At 45.4% G+C, this 17,640-nt stretch overlaps 1 protein-coding gene across 5 annotated transcripts in view; it reads right to left on the bottom strand.

The window, feature by feature from the left end:
- The window catches only part of SCUBE2 (signal peptide, CUB domain and EGF like domain containing 2), a 76,383-nt gene that overhangs the window by 11,192 nt on the left and 47,551 nt on the right, over positions 1–17,640 (bottom strand). For 4 of the 5 annotated variants that reach the window (XM_066366099.1, XM_066366102.1, XM_066366108.1 and 1 more), the window contains 4 exons: positions 5,600–5,770; positions 3,601–3,768; positions 2,732–2,893; positions 205–402 (listed from right to left, as the gene is read on the bottom strand). In XM_066366099.1, coding sequence (XP_066222196.1) covers positions 205–402; positions 2,732–2,893; positions 3,601–3,768; positions 5,600–5,770 — 699 coding nt within the window. The remainder of the gene's footprint in view (positions 1–204; positions 403–2,731; positions 2,894–3,600; positions 3,769–5,599; positions 5,771–17,640) is intronic. The other variant, XM_066366116.1, reaches the window with a different exon arrangement.

Here is a 17,640-nt window from a genome sequence, read left to right as displayed (position 1 = left end):
CTGACTCTCTCTCTGTCTCTGTAAAAAAACAATAATAATAATAAAGAAATTTTGTTTCTTGGCAAACTCTAAAAACTCATGTCCCAGCTCTGTTCTAACACAAAGGTGCCGTTCTAGGCCTGGCTCTCCCATTTAAAGCTGGGGGCAATCCACGAGGCTTCCCCACTGGCTTAGGAGGGACGGGAGCCGAGGGGCAGGACGCACAGGTTTTCCGCATCACCAGGTAGTCTCCACAGTCATCCTCTATGGGCAGGAAGATCTCAGGGACCACAATCAAGATGCGGCGCTTGGGGGGTGGGTTGATGGTCCACGTACACTCGGTGTTGGCAGGGTAATTGCCGGGGTAGTTGGGGGATTCAATGTACCCGGTGAAATCTCCCAGCTCCCCTCCACATCTTCTGTCTGAAAGAGGAAATGTCACAAGTTATGAAGGCACAGCACAGTTGTCGAGCTGTAACGGCCACCAGCAGCTCAGCTTAAGAGAACCACTGCTTCCCTGTTGCCATCCAGGCAGGGGACCTGGAAATGACACCATCCTAGGAATGGGTCTGCCCTGTAACACCCAGGGGCCCCTGTGGGAGTCCTACTCTGTTAACTCCCCACACAGAGCCCATCCCTCTGAGTTCCCCAGCACTGCGTTCCCATTAGCTTGAAAGTGCTCAAGGTCAGGGGCAGGTGTGTGTGAAACAAAAAGACAACATCAGTTTTCAATATTTGTTTACCAAGTGCAAGCGCTGGGGGAACCATGACACAGAATTTCTGGGTCTGTCAAAATAGGGAGAACAGAGCTTACGGCTCAGTAGAGGAATCTGACCCTTTCCTAGAGATCTTTGATGAAGACATGACAGCCATTTTCTTTCTCTTTTCTCTCTGGTCAAGACCATGTTTTGTTTTTAAGCGGAAAAGAGAACTACAATTAGCTATCAGTGAGTTTGGGGCAGGCTGGATACTCCCCTCTGGCATCAAAGGTAAGAAGCATACACACTTGGTACACACACACACACACACACACACACACACACACACACACACACGCCGTCTCAGCCATTTTCACCCACTGAATCTCCCCTCAGCTGACAAATGCTGTTACAACTCTGGAGGTTCAGAAATGAGAAAGACACAGTCCTTGCTCTCAAGGTCCTTATTGTTTAAAACTATCAGGTGAGCCTGTACAAAAAAGGATATGGAAGGAGTTAGCCTTTCTCCTCTCTGATTGTAATTCAAATTCATGATTTCTAGTAGATAACAGCAACAACAGGCTTTCCTTCTTAGAAGAGAAGAGGGGGACCAGAGAGATACGGAGTCAAGGGAACTGCCTTCCAGCCTGCAGGGCTGCCCGAGGAGCTTGCCGTGGGGCTCCTAGGACCGACCAAGGAGCAGGGCGTGGGAGGACAAGGAAACAGTGCATCTCGGTGTGGGGAAGAATCTTGTAACACTGTCAACATCCCCAAGTCTAATCTACCAACAGTTCAGAATATCATGATAGGTAGGTAGTAAGCTTCCTGCCACAGCTGGTATTCAAGAAGAGAGTAGAGGGCTGCTTGGGAGGATATTGTTCAAAGGACTTCATTAAAATAGAGGGAAAACTAGATAACCTTCAATCAAAATTCAAATGATTCACTGTCTCCTTTAATCCCAAACTCCTCCAGTTTGGGGAAACCTTCTTGCTCCCCTACATTGCTGTCTTAATAATACTGAATCAGCTGAGATTTACTTTACTAGAGAATTTTAATAATGGTTAAAATCCAACCAACCAACCAATCAACCAACCACCCAACAAGTCACTGAATGGTTGGCTTCCTCATTTCCATAAAATACAAATGAAACTCCTTAGTGTGGTGCTCAAGGTTCCCCTTCCTGGTCCACCTCAGACTCCATGCAGCATATTCCCCTAATCAGAGTCAGGGGTCTCTTCTGAGGCTGTGCTCCTCCCAGCCACTCTCGGGCATAAGGCTCTTTCACCGGCTCTCCCCCGACCCTCCCCACCAAACCTCATGCCCTCCCAAATCCACCCTCCGCTCTCCAGACAGAATGCATTGCTCCAGCCTCTGCAATCCCATAGCCTGTTCTGCCCACAGGGATAGGAGCTTGTTCTGCTTGAAGTGCCTGGCATGCAGAAGTCCTCAAAACCATGCTGGCTGAACTGAAATGACAGCAAGTACGGCCTGTGAATGCGCCTGGAGAAGTTGCTGCGATCAACAGAGCTGACTAGCTGAGGGTCAAGCCCTGCTCTCCTTCCACACTGCTCTGCAGAGCCATGAGCTGGGCTAACAGTGTCCACATGGTTCTGAATGAACCTGGGACCACCACATGTGTGCACACAGACACACACACAAACAGACACAGCCCCAGGTAGACCCAAGCACTTTCCCTTGTAGTCAGGACTGAAAAGCCATAGAGGCCCTGGCTGGTTGGCTCAGTGGATAGAGTGTTGGCCCAGCATGCAGAAGTCCCAGCTTCGATCCCCAATCAGGGCACACCTGAGAAGTGACCATCAACTTCTCGCCCTCTCCCTCTCCCTCTCCCCCCTTCTCTCTCTCTTGCTCTCCCAGAGCCAGTGGCTTGGCTGCTCCAAACCTTGGCCCTAGGCACTGAGGATAGCTCAGTAGATGAGAGCATGAGCCCCAGACAGGGGTTGCTGTCGGGGTGCATATGGGAGTCATCTCTCTATCTCCCCTCCTCTCACTTCACAAAAAGGAAAAAGAAAGAAAAGCCATAGAGAGAGACCTACTTTTACATTGGGTTATGTTTGTGGAGCCATCAAAGTCAGTCATAGTATTTCCTGGGCAAGAAACACAATTATTTTTTCCAAATTCAGGCTGATATGTCCCTGCTGGGCAACGAAGACACCGGTGGGTGGTGGTGTTGTAGAAATGTCCAGGCGAACACTGAACTGCGGAGGCAGGGAGGGTGAAGAGAATGAAGGAAAAAAAGACTATTTTCATCCAGTGCAACATAAAAGGTTTCACAGTTAGTGTAATAAATATTTATCCCAAAGGAAGTACTGCTTTCTTACTAATCTGGGACTAATCAACACTTAATTCCCTATATAGCAGGCTTGTGACTCATGTCGCTGAGAAAAATGCAAAGGGAACAAAGTATGGGTGTATCTTCAAAGAGTTTATGGTCCCTGCAGAGTCAGGCATAAATAGTCACCAGGCATGTCTTGCTTCCCACAGAGCCCACGTGTGAGTGCTGAGGGTGCAGGCCTGACCCTGGGAGTCGGGCTCCGCAAGAGCAGCAGGAGCAGGACCCTGGGTCGGGGTGGGGGAGAGGGAGGGGCTTGGAGTTCTAGGTAAGGGTACTGAGAGGTTGGGAGGAAGGAGCTGAGGAACCTGTGTACACCTGCTCGTCTCTCCCTGGTTGTCTCTGCAGGCAGCCCAGTCTGAAGGGACCCGGGTGGCTGGGGGGAGACCATGTCCAGGGGTTCCCATGCTCCTTGCACATCCTGCAGGGCTGGATGGAGCAGGACCTGACCTCCGACCACTGTGGCACCATTCAGGGTACCTCTGGGCAGGGCTGGATTGGGGCCTTGTCAGACTCCCACGGTTCTCAAAAGAGAAATTCAGTTCTGGAAAAGGGAAGCTGATAGGTCCTCACCTCTGGTTTCACAGTCCTGGAAGGAAGTGGCGCCCAGGTGTTTGGTGGAGAGGCCTCCTCCACAGGAGAAGCAGGAAGTACGGCCGGCTTCAGGCTGGAATGTGCCCAGGGCGCAGAGCTGGCAGGGTGCAAAGCCATCCGCAGAATGTTCACCAGGTTGGCACAGACCTGAGGGACCAATGAGCCTAACGTGAGCAAGGCCCCTAGGGCAGACCCTTTCCCACCTCTCTGCAGATGAGATCAGACTGTGAGCAGGCCCGTCACCCCGTGCTGACCTCAGTTCCCACCCCAGTGACAGAGCCCCGTCCGGCCCTGCTGCCGAACCATAGCAGGTAGCTTGTGAGTGCCTGATGTTTACACACAGAGCTACACAGCACGGTGCAAAGATGGAGACCACAGGGCCATGCGTCACTGCTTCCAAAGAATGGAGCCGGCCTGGGTGTGCTCCTGGCTGAGGACTACATGAAAGAGCACCCAGAGGGTTCGCAAATCAATTTGGTTATTCGAGCCAGAAGTACACCCTCACCCAGCTGATTACAAACTAGCAATAGTTTTACTAATTCTATATAGAAATTATATCTCCTTACCCTTAGGTGTGTCCTGGCCTCCCTCAATTAGTCTACTAAACCAAGCAACCCAGTCTACATTGACAGAGGGACCCAGTGGCCATTACTTTAAGTGCCTTACTATACATATATATATATATTGGTGGGTTTTTTTTAAGTTTATGAAAAGAAGCACAGCCATAAACAAAAGGATTTCTAAAAGCACATGTTCCTTAGGAAGTAGTTTTTCATTGGCAAGATGCTATATAAAAAAAACAACCTGTCATCTCTTGTATTCCTAATTATTATCCCTCCTCCATTAATTTTCATGGTCTTCTTTCTAACCATAAGTTATAGCTATAATGGCATTTAACGAACACACCCCCAAAGGGAGATCTAGAGTCAGAACTGTCATCTGATTTCAAATCCTCTACTCCTTGTCTGTTTGACCTTGAATGAGTCACTTTAACATCATAAAGTTGTTATAATGATACAACCATATGGAAGATTCATGTAATACACATAGCATGATGCCTAGCATAGGTAAATATTCAATAAACATTAGCGATTATTATTATTATTGCTACTACTACTAATATTCTTCTTACTATAAATATATCTTAAAAAGGTCACATACAGATGTGAACAGATGCCCTAAAGTGCCTCCTTATTCATTTTGCAATTAGTGCTAGGGTTTCATAACAGGCCAAAGACATGGTAGGAGTCACACTCAACCCAAAGACCTGATTTTTAAACCAGAAGAAGTGCTGCAGTTGAGTTTGGAGTCATTCAGGCAGGAACTAAAGCTTGTCTAGGAGTCACCGGAAGGAGAGGCAGGGGCTTCCAGGGGTCCTGTGCATCCTTCCGCAGACATCACCTCTAAATCACACCTTCCATTTGAGCCCACAGTGTCAATACAGCTGGTCTTTCTACCATTTAATACCAGCGAAGACATTTACTAATAAAATAAATAGGAAAGGAGCCTACTGAACCATAGTGAGCTTGGCTCCAGGAAACATTTTATAAGAGAAGATTAAAAACTCTTTATAGAGTTTTTAACAAAATAACCAGATGGATACTTTTTAAAAATCAATACACTATGAATTTGAGACCAAAGCTGGAAAAATAATCAGACCTACTTTCTCTGAGGTCTCAGGGTATATTTATTTACAGTGAATAAAGCATGCGATTGCAACATTTACACCTTTTCTTTCTTTTTTTTTTATTTTGCCAAAGTATTCTATCAGATCTCCATTTATTTATCCGAGTGAGCACCTCCCAGTGTGGATCACACTGAGCTGGGCACCGGAAAGCCAAGGAGGAACCCAGTATGGCCCCTCCTCATGGGAAGTCCAAGGCGCGGTGTGCACCGTCTCTCCTGCAGTGCACTCACGCCTTCTGTCTAAACTGGTACTGGAGACCGCAAGAGGTAGAAGGGGCAGGCAGATCCTCACCTCCACATTCAGACACATTCCATGTTTCTGGAGTCTTCAGGGCCCCAGGGTTTTCTGGTCTTGGGCACGGTTCACATGTGATCTGTCCTTCCTCATTTTGGAAGGTTCCATTTGGACATAAAATGCAGCGTTCTTGTGATCCATCATAATATGTCCCAGCCCTGCAACTGACTAGCCAAAGGGGGAAACAATCTGGTCAGTGGGGGGGACAGAGTGAAGGGCCAAGGAAGGACAACGTGAACACTAGAGATGAAGGAAAACAGATGGCGTGAACCACAAACTCCCCCATACCAAGGCCCTGACTACAGAACGTGCGGCGCCTCTGGGTTCTCCGTGCATACCCCCTCTGTCGTGATTCCTGTAACCTACTGTTGGAGGATTCGCAAGTATTTTCTCCCTAGATCCTGAGCTCTGGGGCAGGCATCAGGGTGGTCAAAATTATTTTTGAGCACTAGCATCTGATGAATCTCCCTACTTCACAGAGCTTCCTTCAGGAGGGTGATAAAGTTGAACATTGTTCATTGAATAGTAATGGGAGAACAGAGGAGAGGGGGCTTTTAATTCTGGCTGGTGGCATCCTAGGAGGCTTCCAAGAGGAGGCCACATTTGTGTTGGGCCTTGAAGGATGAGTAGGATCTCTCCAGGTAGGAAAAGGGGCAGGTTGTAAAGATTCATGAATGACATAAGAGAGGAGAGAGAAAAAGGAAGATTGGGAATAGATTGAAAACGTTTTTTTGAATGCCTGGCATTTGGATTTTATTCTGCAGGTAAAGGAACAATTGAAAGGAGAGAAATACGACCAGAGCTATGTTATGAAAGCTCACTCTCTGGTGGCTGTGGGGAGAGTGTTCTCAAGGGTCTTACAGATGACTCTTCGAAATAGCACACTCATATTCATAATAAAATTAATATGTTACAAAGAGCAAACCCTTGTCAATATCTCCTGGAAGAATAAACTACAAGGAAATTAATAAACTATGCTTCTAACTACATTTTTGGTATTGTTAGTTAAACATGGATTTCTATCTTATATTAGGATATGAATATAAAGTAAATACGCTGAATTGGATGCACGGACAGGGACTACAGTGTGGTGGTTGCCAGAGGTGGAGGGAAGTAGAGGAGGGCTTGGGGGAGTAAACGGCGATGGATGAAGAGTTGACTTGGGGAGATGAACACACTGTACAGTGGACAGAGATGTGTTATAGAGTTGGGCACCTGAGACTGTACCATTACATTAACCAGTGTCATTCCAATAAAATTCAGTTAAAAAATACACTAAATTGAGTCCTCTAGTATAATATTCAAGCATCATTAGAACCATCAAAACAACCTTTCTAATGGCTAAGATTTGTTCAATTCTTACAATCTACTAGAAACCATGCTAAAAGCTTTACGTACATTATCGCATTTATTCCTAAAAACAACCATAAGGAGTTAGGTGCTATTATTGGCTCCATGTTTCAGAAACAGAGATGTAGGGAACTTAAGTAATTTGGCCAAGATCCCACATCTAGGCTATGAAATATACCTATGGTGAGACCAAGAGTTTTGAGTTTAATGGAGAAAAGGGTCATTTAACAAAAATGCAGACTGAATAATGATTCAAAACTTTGCCAAGGATTCTCTATGGGACATTAGGGAAATTTAACTGGAACAAACACATTCTCTTTTATACTTAAGATACAAGAAATAGAAAACAAAAAACATCACATGGTAATATTAGCTATTATACCTCTTGAATGTCTATAAGGGGGAATATCTGTTTTTATTCTGTCTCACAAATGCAATCTGCACATACACTTTTAGAGTTAAACATGACAAAGTTCTTTATTACTGGTAATAAAAATGTCTTTTCATTATTCACTCCATAATTCTTAAAAATGAGGCTTTTTAAAAATTATAGTAAGCCAAAAGAAGCCACATTTAAAATATTATTCCTAAAATTAAATTCAATCAATATATAAGGTCTATTCTAAAGTCTAAGTTTTATTTATTTATTTATTTATTTATATTTTTCTGAAGCTGGAAACGGGGAAAGACAGTCAGACAGACTCCCGCATGCGCCCGACCCGGATCCACCCGGCACGCCCACCAGGGGCGAAGCTCTGCCCACCAGGGGGCGATGCTCTGCCCCTCCGGGGTGTCGCTCTGCCGCGACCAGAGCCACTCTAGCGCCTGGGGCAGAGGCCAAGGAGCCATCCCCAGCGCCCAGGCCATCTTTTGCTCCAATGGAGCCTTGGCTGCGGGAGGGGAAGAGAGAGACAGAGAGGAAGGAGCGGGGAGGTGGAGAAGCAAATGGGCGCTTCTCCTATGTGCCCTGGCCGGGAATCGAACCCGGGTCCTCTGCACGCCAGGCCGACACTCTACCGCTGAGCCAACCGGCCAGGGCCAAGTCTAAGTTTTAATACTTTTTTATATTGTCTGGGTTTTCTTTTATAATATTCACATATCATTTTTATTTAATTTTTGGATTAAAAAAATTAAAGGTGAACCAAACACTTGCTCTCTTGGCAAACAACATTATAATGAGTATGATGCATAGATCTGTGGCAAACAAAACCTATAATCCCAGAGTTATTCTCTAAATGCAATCCTACTGGATAATGGTTCCCATAATTACTCTGGTTTCCACTCATCTCCCCTGAAAAGCTGGGCTGAATTATGTACTAAGAATTCACAACTTTCTATCTGGTGTCCCACCTGATGACTCTAATGCCTCCAACAGGCCAGTAAATGAGAGAGTAATCCCCTTCACACCTCTAACAAGCCAACTGTCATGAAAACTAGCAGAAAGTAAAGCAAAGGCCTAGGCGCCTGGAACCCCTTTAGCCCAAGCCTTTTCCATTTGTGGGAGTTGTTTTCATAACACTCATGCACCCAAAGGGAAGGCGCCCATCTTACCGCAACAACTGCAACAGCCCTGTTAATTATAACATAAGAGTCAGATCAGCGTGGCCTGTTCCATCCCAGTTCTTCTGGCAGAAAACAACGACCCTGTCTCTCACTGAAAAGAGGAACTAGTTGGGCTCCTGCTGCTCTGGGTGTCCAGTCTTCCTTAGAATTATTTAACAACCACCCACCTCAAAGACCTTTCAAGACTACATTTGGAGAAGCCTCACAATATCCCAGATCTATTGCAATTTCTCAACTGAGTGAAGGGCTGAGGAATGCCCCGTTGGCCTGCCCTGCGGAAAAGGGGCTGCCAGCTCTTTCCTCTTCCAGTGAGAGACCTGCTTCACATAAACAAACTCGCACGGTCATCCCAGTTTCATTTTCCTTCCAGAGAGAAAGACCTATGGACATCATTCATGCCAAGCACCTTCCACATTAATTAATTTATTTTTACAAGGTAAAAACTGCCAAACACTGAAAAGTGATTCTGAAATGTCATGAAGAGCCACCTGAAAACGGCTCTGGGCAAACATGCTGGAGATCTGGCCGGGAGAGACCTCGCTCACGTTCTAGTCAGCTCCTTTCTCCTTTCTCCTCCGACAGCCAGCTTGTTTTGTGGCTGCAGACAAAGGAGTCAATTGCTCCCAGAACACTTCGTGATCAGAGCAAAGCTTTTGTGTGTCTTCAGTGACCATTAAAATCCCATTCTCAAATCCTGCACAGCTGTCTTCTCCCTCTCTTTAAAAAAGTAATACAAGAAAGCTTTTCTGATGCAAAAGTGAGAGACCAGAGGGACCAGGGTTAATGGCAACAAAGAGACCTGAAGGCTTGCCCTCTTTTCAGCACTACCGCCTTTGAGTATTTCGGGCTGTGGACAAACACTATGGTGCCTCTGCAGCTAAGATGGTGAGCCTAATAAAAGAGGTCACTCTCTAACATCTGACTATTTTCTTAAGAATCAGGCCTTGACTTCTGAAGTAAAGCCACAAGCAGCCCACAGGGGTTTCCAGGGTGTCCTGGAGCCATGCTTTGTCACAGCTCAGGGTAGAGAGAGCTCTAAGCAGTGCTGTGGCCTCAGGATCCTAGTTCAGAACCACTTTTAAGTGAGATTTGCAGGATAACAGGAGCTGAGAGGTTGACTCGTCATGTCTGTTGGGGCTTTGGGTGTGTGCTCAGGTTTGCAATTTGAGAACAGTCTTCAAGTTGGGGCAGAGAAACGGGCCCAGCTTGCCGCCTTCCTTGCTGGTTCCCCACACTTGCTATGTTCTCTTCATGCCTGGCTAACGAGGGCTGAGGTTTCACTGCCTCTGGAGTGCCTCTTTTGCCTTCAATTTAAGTATTTCCCCAAAGATTTGCCCTTTGCCCTCTTTTCTTTTCATGTTGGCAACTATCCTTGGGATTTCATCTGCTGCCACTCCAAAGAGTCATTTCCTCTTTCATTCAATTGAATACTCACTGAGCAAAGACTCTGAGCCGGGCACTGTTCTGGGAGCTGGAGACACAGCAGAGAAGATAGGCATGGCCCTGCCCTAATAGGGCTCTCATTCAAGTGAAGAATACAGACAATAAACGAGCAAGCAAATGGATACATAGTAGAATGCTAACCAGCAGTAAGTGTGATGGAGAAAACCACAGGGGAGGGGAGGAGGGGAAGACATGAAGTAGTGGCGGTGATGTCTGTGTGTTTGCCATCTTGAAAGAATAGCCAGGAAAGGCCTCTCTGAGCAGCGATCAGAGGAAATAGAGCCGCAAAGGCATGGCCTGAGAGCAAAAAGGCCAGTCAGCAGTAACGCAGTGAAAGGGGCGGGGTGACGACAGGAGATGAATTTTAAAAAGCGAGCAAGGGCTGTATCTCATAGGTTCTCAAAAATCATGATAAGGAAATTAGATCTTACTCTACATGTGCTGAAGATCTGGATGGGGGAGTGACATGTTTTTAAAAGATATTCTGGCTACTGCTTGGCAAACACACTAAAGGCAGGCAAGGGTAAGGAGAATAATTCAGAGTCTATCACAACAGACTGGACAGGAGAGACAGTGCTTTGGAGCAGAGTGGTAATCACAGAGGAAGAGAAAAATAGTCCAATTTGGGATCTCATCAGAAAGCAGAGCTGGCAGGATTTGCTGATGGATTGGATGGGGAGCATAACAAGATGAGGGGTCGAGAAGGCCCAGAGGTGTCCAACTTGAGCAACTGGGTAGACAGAAGTGCCACTTACCGAGAGAAGGGAGAAGCAGGTTTTATTTAGAGAGGAAGGGGTAAAATATTTTGTTTAGAATCAGGGAGCTTGAGCTGTTTGTTCACCATGCAACTTTGATCTTAAAAAGGCATTGTTTGTATTGCTGATCTTCAAGGTAGAAGATTAAAGCTCAGGGGTTTACAAGATGATTTACTGAGGATGGGCAAAACACTTTCACATCTATGTAAATTAATTTTTACCTCAAAAGTATTTAAAAAGAAAGGTTCGCTGGTTGAGTAAATGGCATCAGATCGGCCCCTCCGCCAGTACACAACTCCGTGACTCACAGACACATGTGGAGACACAGCCTTTTCAGAACAAAGCGGGCAGTTCGCACTCTGGGGGTGGGAGGTACTGAGTCACTTCTTTTCAACATATTGAGAAAAACTACAGTTTAACTGTGTCTGATGGAATAGATTTCCTAATTTCTATCTAGTTTCAACCAAAGTGTCACAACATTGGAAGCACTTTGAATGAATCCTGTGGAAACTGCAACAAAGGTAGAGCCAATGATGTAAGCACAGCTGGCACAATGATGTAAGCACAGGGAGGTGCCAGGGCTGGCACGGGCTGTGCCCATAGTACTCGCTCTTTGTCAGAACACATCATGAGATAAAAACAGTAATGATTTAATCAGATCTAACAACAGTAGAGCCAAAATACTAGCGATTAACAAAAAGACTGTGGGAAAAATGGAGTTATGACCACTCCTGTTAACAATGAACCTTGCCAAATTGTGAATATGGTACCTTAAGGAGCTAGAGACAGATATTGATAGTTTTTGTTTATTTAATGTGTGTCTCATACTTCTGTCTTTATAATGGATAGACTGTATTGATCAATAGTACAGTGTAATTTTTAAATAAGGAAACATTCATAAATTTAAAAATATTGTACTACGTGTGTGTGTTTAACACCTCTAGAATAGAGAAACCCATCACTCCAAGAGAGGTCAGAGGGCAGTTCTGGAGTCACCAGTAGGTGGTAGTATTTAAAGCTATGTACTGGATCAGGCCACCTAGGGAAGAGTGACGAGAGAGGAGGGGGATAGAGGACTAAGCCCTGGAAGACCTGATATTGAAAGATCAAAAAGTAGAGAAGAACCAGCATGGAAATTTTAAAAGGAGCAGTCATTGAGGCAGGAGGAGAAGAGAAGTATGTCTGAAACCCGAAAAGGAAGCATTTTCAGAAGGAGGGAATGATCAATGGTGTCTGAGTGAGTGCTGGCAACTGGACTTGTGTAGGGCCAGTGGTCACCACTGTGGCATTGCAGGTTCCTATTGGCTTTGGGCAGACGGTAAAGGAACTGTGGAGCCAGAAAATGGCGGGCCATTCTGTTTATTCAAGTCTGGTAATGGTGGATGAGCAAACAGGCAGGGAAAACCGCTTTTCCCTCTCTCAGGGCTCCCAAGCCCCAACCTCCTCCGGTCTCACCAGACTCACAGCCCCCACCAGCCTCAGCACTCCCCAGCCAAACAGGCCAGGTGGAAATACCCCTTTTCTGGGCAACAACAGCAAACATGCAGCCCTCCCCAAAATGGAGGCGGTCTGCAATTTGCAATCTGCCACCCTGAGGGCAAGCACCTGCAGCCTTCCATAGACTATACGCACAGGGTGCTGCCCTGCGCCAATGCAAAATACCAGTGAGCAAACCTAACTCACTTGTTTTGCACTTGGAACACCTTGGTTTGCCCAACAACTTGGTAACATGGAGGTTGTTAGAAATCTTGAAAAAAGCAGTGTTAGTGGAGGAGGTTGATCATGAAAACCAGATTGGCTACAGTTGAGGAGAAAATTGGAAGTGAAGGAGCAAAGACAGTGAGTTTGGACAACTCTTCCAAAGAGTTTTGCTCCACATAGGTTCAAAGAATCTAGAGAGAAGCATGAAGTCAAACAAGGGTTTGTTTGTTTGTTTGTTTGTTTGTTATAAGACAGGAGATAGGCTTGTGTGCTGTTGGAAATGATCTAGTAGAAAAGGAGAATTTGGAGACAGGGGAGGGGGGTGTTAAGTGGAGACAATAGCATGAGCAACATTCTTGAGCAGGTGAGAGAGAACGGGCCCAGAGCCCAAGTGGAGGTAGCTAGTGGCTTTCGGTAGGAGCATGGGTTATTCCTCCATGTTAACAGAAGGCAAGTCAGAACACCTGTGGACATACACGGTAGGGTTGGTCTGGACACTGAGAGTGACATTGTTTTCCTAGATTCTCAGACACCCATGGACATCTCTATCTGGAAGCCTAGATACAATTTAAATTCCATTTGCCCACAGGCAACGCTTCTCTTTCTTTCCCTGCCCAGTCCTTCCCACCCCTCTGGCTTTACTCTTTATACAAACACATCTCTACTCTACCAATCACCAAGACTCCAACCCCTGGAGCCCAAGCCACAGCTATGATTCCTGACTTCTCTCCTGCTCCATCAGTTGGCTGCAACATCCTACATGTGTGTCCTTTTGTCCATCTCCTATTCTTCCTCCCTGTGGCACTAGGGTCATTTGATCCTCACCATTTCTTAGGCAAGTTACTGCAAAAACTTTCCAGCTATTTCCCTTGCCTTCTGTTCCTCCCTGCCTCGGCTCTTTTACACCATCAGATGCACCTTCCCAAAATGCTTCTCTGATTGGTTCTCTCTTGGGCTCCAAAACATCTTTGACTGAACTCCCCACACCTCTCTCAAAAAATCAGTCTTTAGTCTCCTTTTCTATATCTGGGTTCATCCTTTCTCATGCCCTTTCAAGAGCCTATTTTCTTCTGCTTTTCCTATAAATCTTTTCTGATTATTTCTTCTCCAGTGACCACATTCATCTATCTATTCAATAGGCTTTTTCTCACTGCCTCCTGCATATGAAACAGGGCTGGGTGGGGTGAGCAACACACGGGAAGTAAGTGTCAGGATCAGAAGCCATGTCAGAACTCTGCGTTCACCCAGCGCCTTCCTCTTCTCAGCCCCCCGTTCAGTATATCACCAGATGCAGCTTATACTTCCTCATAAACATTTCTCTAGTCTGTTGCTTCTTTCCTACCTCATCTACAGTCTTCATGTTCTCAATGTTTCTTAGGAGAAGCATTCAAAAGCTCCAAATTGTTTTTTCTGCCTCTAGGTATTACCCCTAATCCTGTCAGAGAGATTTTTCTGGAGTACAGCTATGACCTGGATGCTCCCTGGCTAAATCCTCTCATGACACCTTGCCACCTAGAGATAAAATCAAGGCTCCTTAGCAACACATTCAAGGTCTCTCATGAATTGCCACGCTTTCCCCACCAGCCTACCCCGCACTCCAGGCTTGGTAATACTAAAATGTCAGTAACCCCCTGTGCACATCATCTTCCTCATTCTCATTCCCCAGGGCTGTTCTCTGTTTGAATATTCCTCTCCATTTCCAGGCCATAAGTGCATTCTTCAAAACTCCTGTAGGCTTTCTCTCTATTGGAAGCTCTTGAACCGACCTGGGAGGGCTGAGCACAACTTGAGGGATGGTGTTGTATTCATCCAGGCCTCCTCAGCACCCACCACAGAGCTGGCCCATGGAGGGTTCTCTATGGGGGTGCAATATGAACAAGATAATCACAGGGCACAGGCTGTACCCACAAGAGGTAAGAATTTTCAAATTGAGAGAGTTTGGAACATAGGCTTTTTTTTTTTTCCCTAAGTGAGAAGCTGGGGGAGGGGGGGAGGCAGACAGACAGACTCCCGCATGTGCCTGATCAGGATCCACGTGGCATGCCCACCAGGGGGCAATGCTCAGCCTCTCTGGGGCATTACTCTGCTGCAACCAGAGACATTCTAGCGCCTGAGGTAGAGGCCATGGAGCCATCCTCAGCGCCTGGTCCAACTTTGCTCCAATGGAGCCTTGGCTGCACGAGGGAAAGAGAAAGATAAAGTGAAAGAAGGGGGGAAAGAGTAGAGAAGCAGATGGGGCCTGACCTGTGGTGGCGCAGTGGATAAAGCGTCGACCTGGAAATGCTGAGGTTGCCGGTTCGAAACCCTGGGCTTGCCTGGTCAAGGCACATATGGGAGTTGATGCTTCCTGCTCCTCCCCCCTTTCTCTCTCTCTCTCTCTCTCTCCCTCTCCTCTCTAAAATGAATAATAATAAAAAAAATATAGTGTCAAGTGAGAAGCAGTTGGGCACTTCTCCTGGGTGCCCTGGCTGGGAATCGAACCCGGGACTTCCACACACCGGACAGATGGTCTACCCACTGAGCAAACCGGCCAGGGCAGGAACATAGGCTCTTAAGTCATATCTGGATTTGAATCCTTGGGAATCTGCTCTTTACTCACTGGGTGACATCAGGTAAATAGCTTCCCTCTCTCTGCCTTACTTTGTAAAAAAGGCATGATTCTTCTTCCCACTTAAGTCTTAGCTAAAATGTCACCTACTCTGAAAGCCTTCCCTGAAAACCCGATGGAGAGTAACTCCTTATCCTCTCTGGCCTTCTCTGTTTTATTATCTTCATATCACTTTTAGCTTCTGAAATTATCTTCTTCTTTATTTTTTTCTCCCAAGTGAGAGGAGGAGAGATAGAGTGACAGACTCCCACATGCTCCCTGACCGGGATCCACTCAGCAACCCTTGTCTGGGGCCAATGCTCTGCCCATGTGGGGTCATGCTTACAACAAAGCTATTTTTAGCACCTAAGGCAGAGGCTCCAAGGAGTCATCCTCAGTGTTCAGGGCTGATGTGCTTGAACCAATTAAGCCATGGCTGAGGGAGGGGAAGAGAGAGAGAGGAAGAGGAGGAGGAGGAATGAAGAAGCAGATGGTCACTTCTCCTCTGTGCCCTGACCAGGAATCAAACCCTGGACTTCCACATGCTGGGCTGGCACTCTACCACTGAGCCAACTGACCAGGGCCTTTCTTTACTTTCTTATTGTCCCTCCCTCTCTGTTAGAATGTGAACTTCGTAAGAGCAGTCTCTCACCTATTTTATTCTCATGCTTCATCCTAAATTCATAGAGTGGCACAGAATGGCATCTCGATAAATACTGGTTGAATTCATTTTTCTCAGCTGCTACAGAGGAAAGCTACGGATGTTAAAAGCAGAATTAAACTTTCCTATTCTCTCAAGAACCCAGGCACTAAAATACTTCCCAATCTGCCAGCTGCTTGGATTGTGTCTTTAAAAAATTTCAGCAAATATCAAGAATAATCAAATACAAAATATATAATGCAGCAAGTATATTTCTTTTTTTTTTTTTTTCTGAAGTGAGAAGCAGAGAGGCAGACAGATAGACTTCTGCGTGTGCCTGACCAGGATCCACCCAGCAAGCCCACAAGGGGGCAATGCTTGGCCCATCTGGGGCAATGCTCCATTGCAACCGGAGCCATCCTCAGTGCCCAGGCCAACATTGTTCCACTGGACCTTGGCTGTGGGAGGGGAAGAGAGATATAGAGAGAAAGGGGAGGAAAAAGGGTGGATAAGCAGATAGGTGCTTCTCCTGTGTGTCCTGGCCGGAAATTGAACCCAAGACTTCCACATGCTGGGCTGATGCTCTACCACTGAGCCAACCAGCCAGGGCTCACAAGTATATTTCTTAAATATTTTTTCTTCATGAAAGAATAGATAGCTATGAATTTTTAAAAAGCTATAAATCCATGTCATCATTAATTTTTCTTTGGCTATTAAGGACTTTATGAATTACTATGGAGTTTAGGAAATTTGTTCTTTGGAAAATATCACTGCTATCTTTTTTCCCCATCTTGCTAAAATTGATCACAGATGGTACAAAGGTCATCTGCAGAGCAAGCTGTCCCCAAAGTCCTTAAATGCCAAAATAATGAGACTTCACTATGTAAAAATGACTGTAAGAAAGTATTTAACTGGTCAGAAGTGGCTGTTCTTTGATGTAACATGGGACTTGAAATGTTATTTTTTAAATGATACTGGGAAAACAAACAATTCAATGGAAAAATAAGCAAAGAATATGGATATTCTCAAAAGAAGAAATCCAAAAGGCTATAGATATGTGACAACATGCTCAGTCTTACTAATAATAAAAGAAAAACAAGTTTAAATGACTTTGTTATTTTTGCTTATCAGATTTGCAAAAACAGAATGATCAGAGATAGCTCAGCCATGTTAGTAATTATGTGGGGCCATAAACACTAAGATACAATGTTAGGGGGAGTAGTCAGCATGGTTTTGGAGGGTAATTTGGCAGTATCTATTAAAGTTTTAAATATGCATGTCCTTTGACCCAGCAGTTGTACTCTAAAAGCCTATCCTTCAAAATATTAGCCATATGCACAAAAGAATACTCATTGCAGCATTGTTTGTAATAGAAACTTATAAATAATTTAAACATTCACCAATAGGATGACAATAAATGGCTATTTAGTATAACTAATAAATAGCGGTACCTTAAAAAAGGACTAGGAAGCTTTAAAAGAAATAAGTTAGCTTCTCTGTTAGTGTAGAAAGATGTCACGATCTACTTTCCAGTTAACAACTACACATAGCACTATTCAAATTATATTCATATTTTTAAAGTGTTTTTTCACACATAAACCTATAATCAATCATTTTTCAAGACAGCAGCCCAAATTGTCCTTTTTAAACATAAGTTGGAACTCTGTTACTCGTTTATTGGCTTAATTTCTCCAATTCGAAGTCACTGGTCCTCACCACCCTCTCCATTCCCCAGTGATGGGACCCTCAGCTACTGCTCTCACTTCTTCCCTTTCCCTGCCCTCGGCCCTCATCATCGCGGCCTTCTTTCACATGCTGCAGGGTTTTCTATTTGCCGATGTCTTTGGCTGGGACTTCTCCCAAACATCCCCATAGCTTACTTCCTCTGTTCTTTACATCTCTGCCCAAATGGCATTTTGCAAGACTAGAGTCCTTGACATACTCTATGTTTTGGGAAGTAAACACCTCCTCATCCTTTCCCTTTGCCCTGGCTCACTCT

The sequence above is a fragment of the Saccopteryx leptura genome, chromosome 1, assembly GCF_036850995.1.
Source record: "Saccopteryx leptura isolate mSacLep1 chromosome 1, mSacLep1_pri_phased_curated, whole genome shotgun sequence".
Lineage (NCBI taxonomy): Eukaryota > Metazoa > Chordata > Mammalia > Chiroptera > Emballonuridae > Saccopteryx > Saccopteryx leptura.
This window is presented reverse-complemented; position numbering and strand designations above follow the sequence as displayed.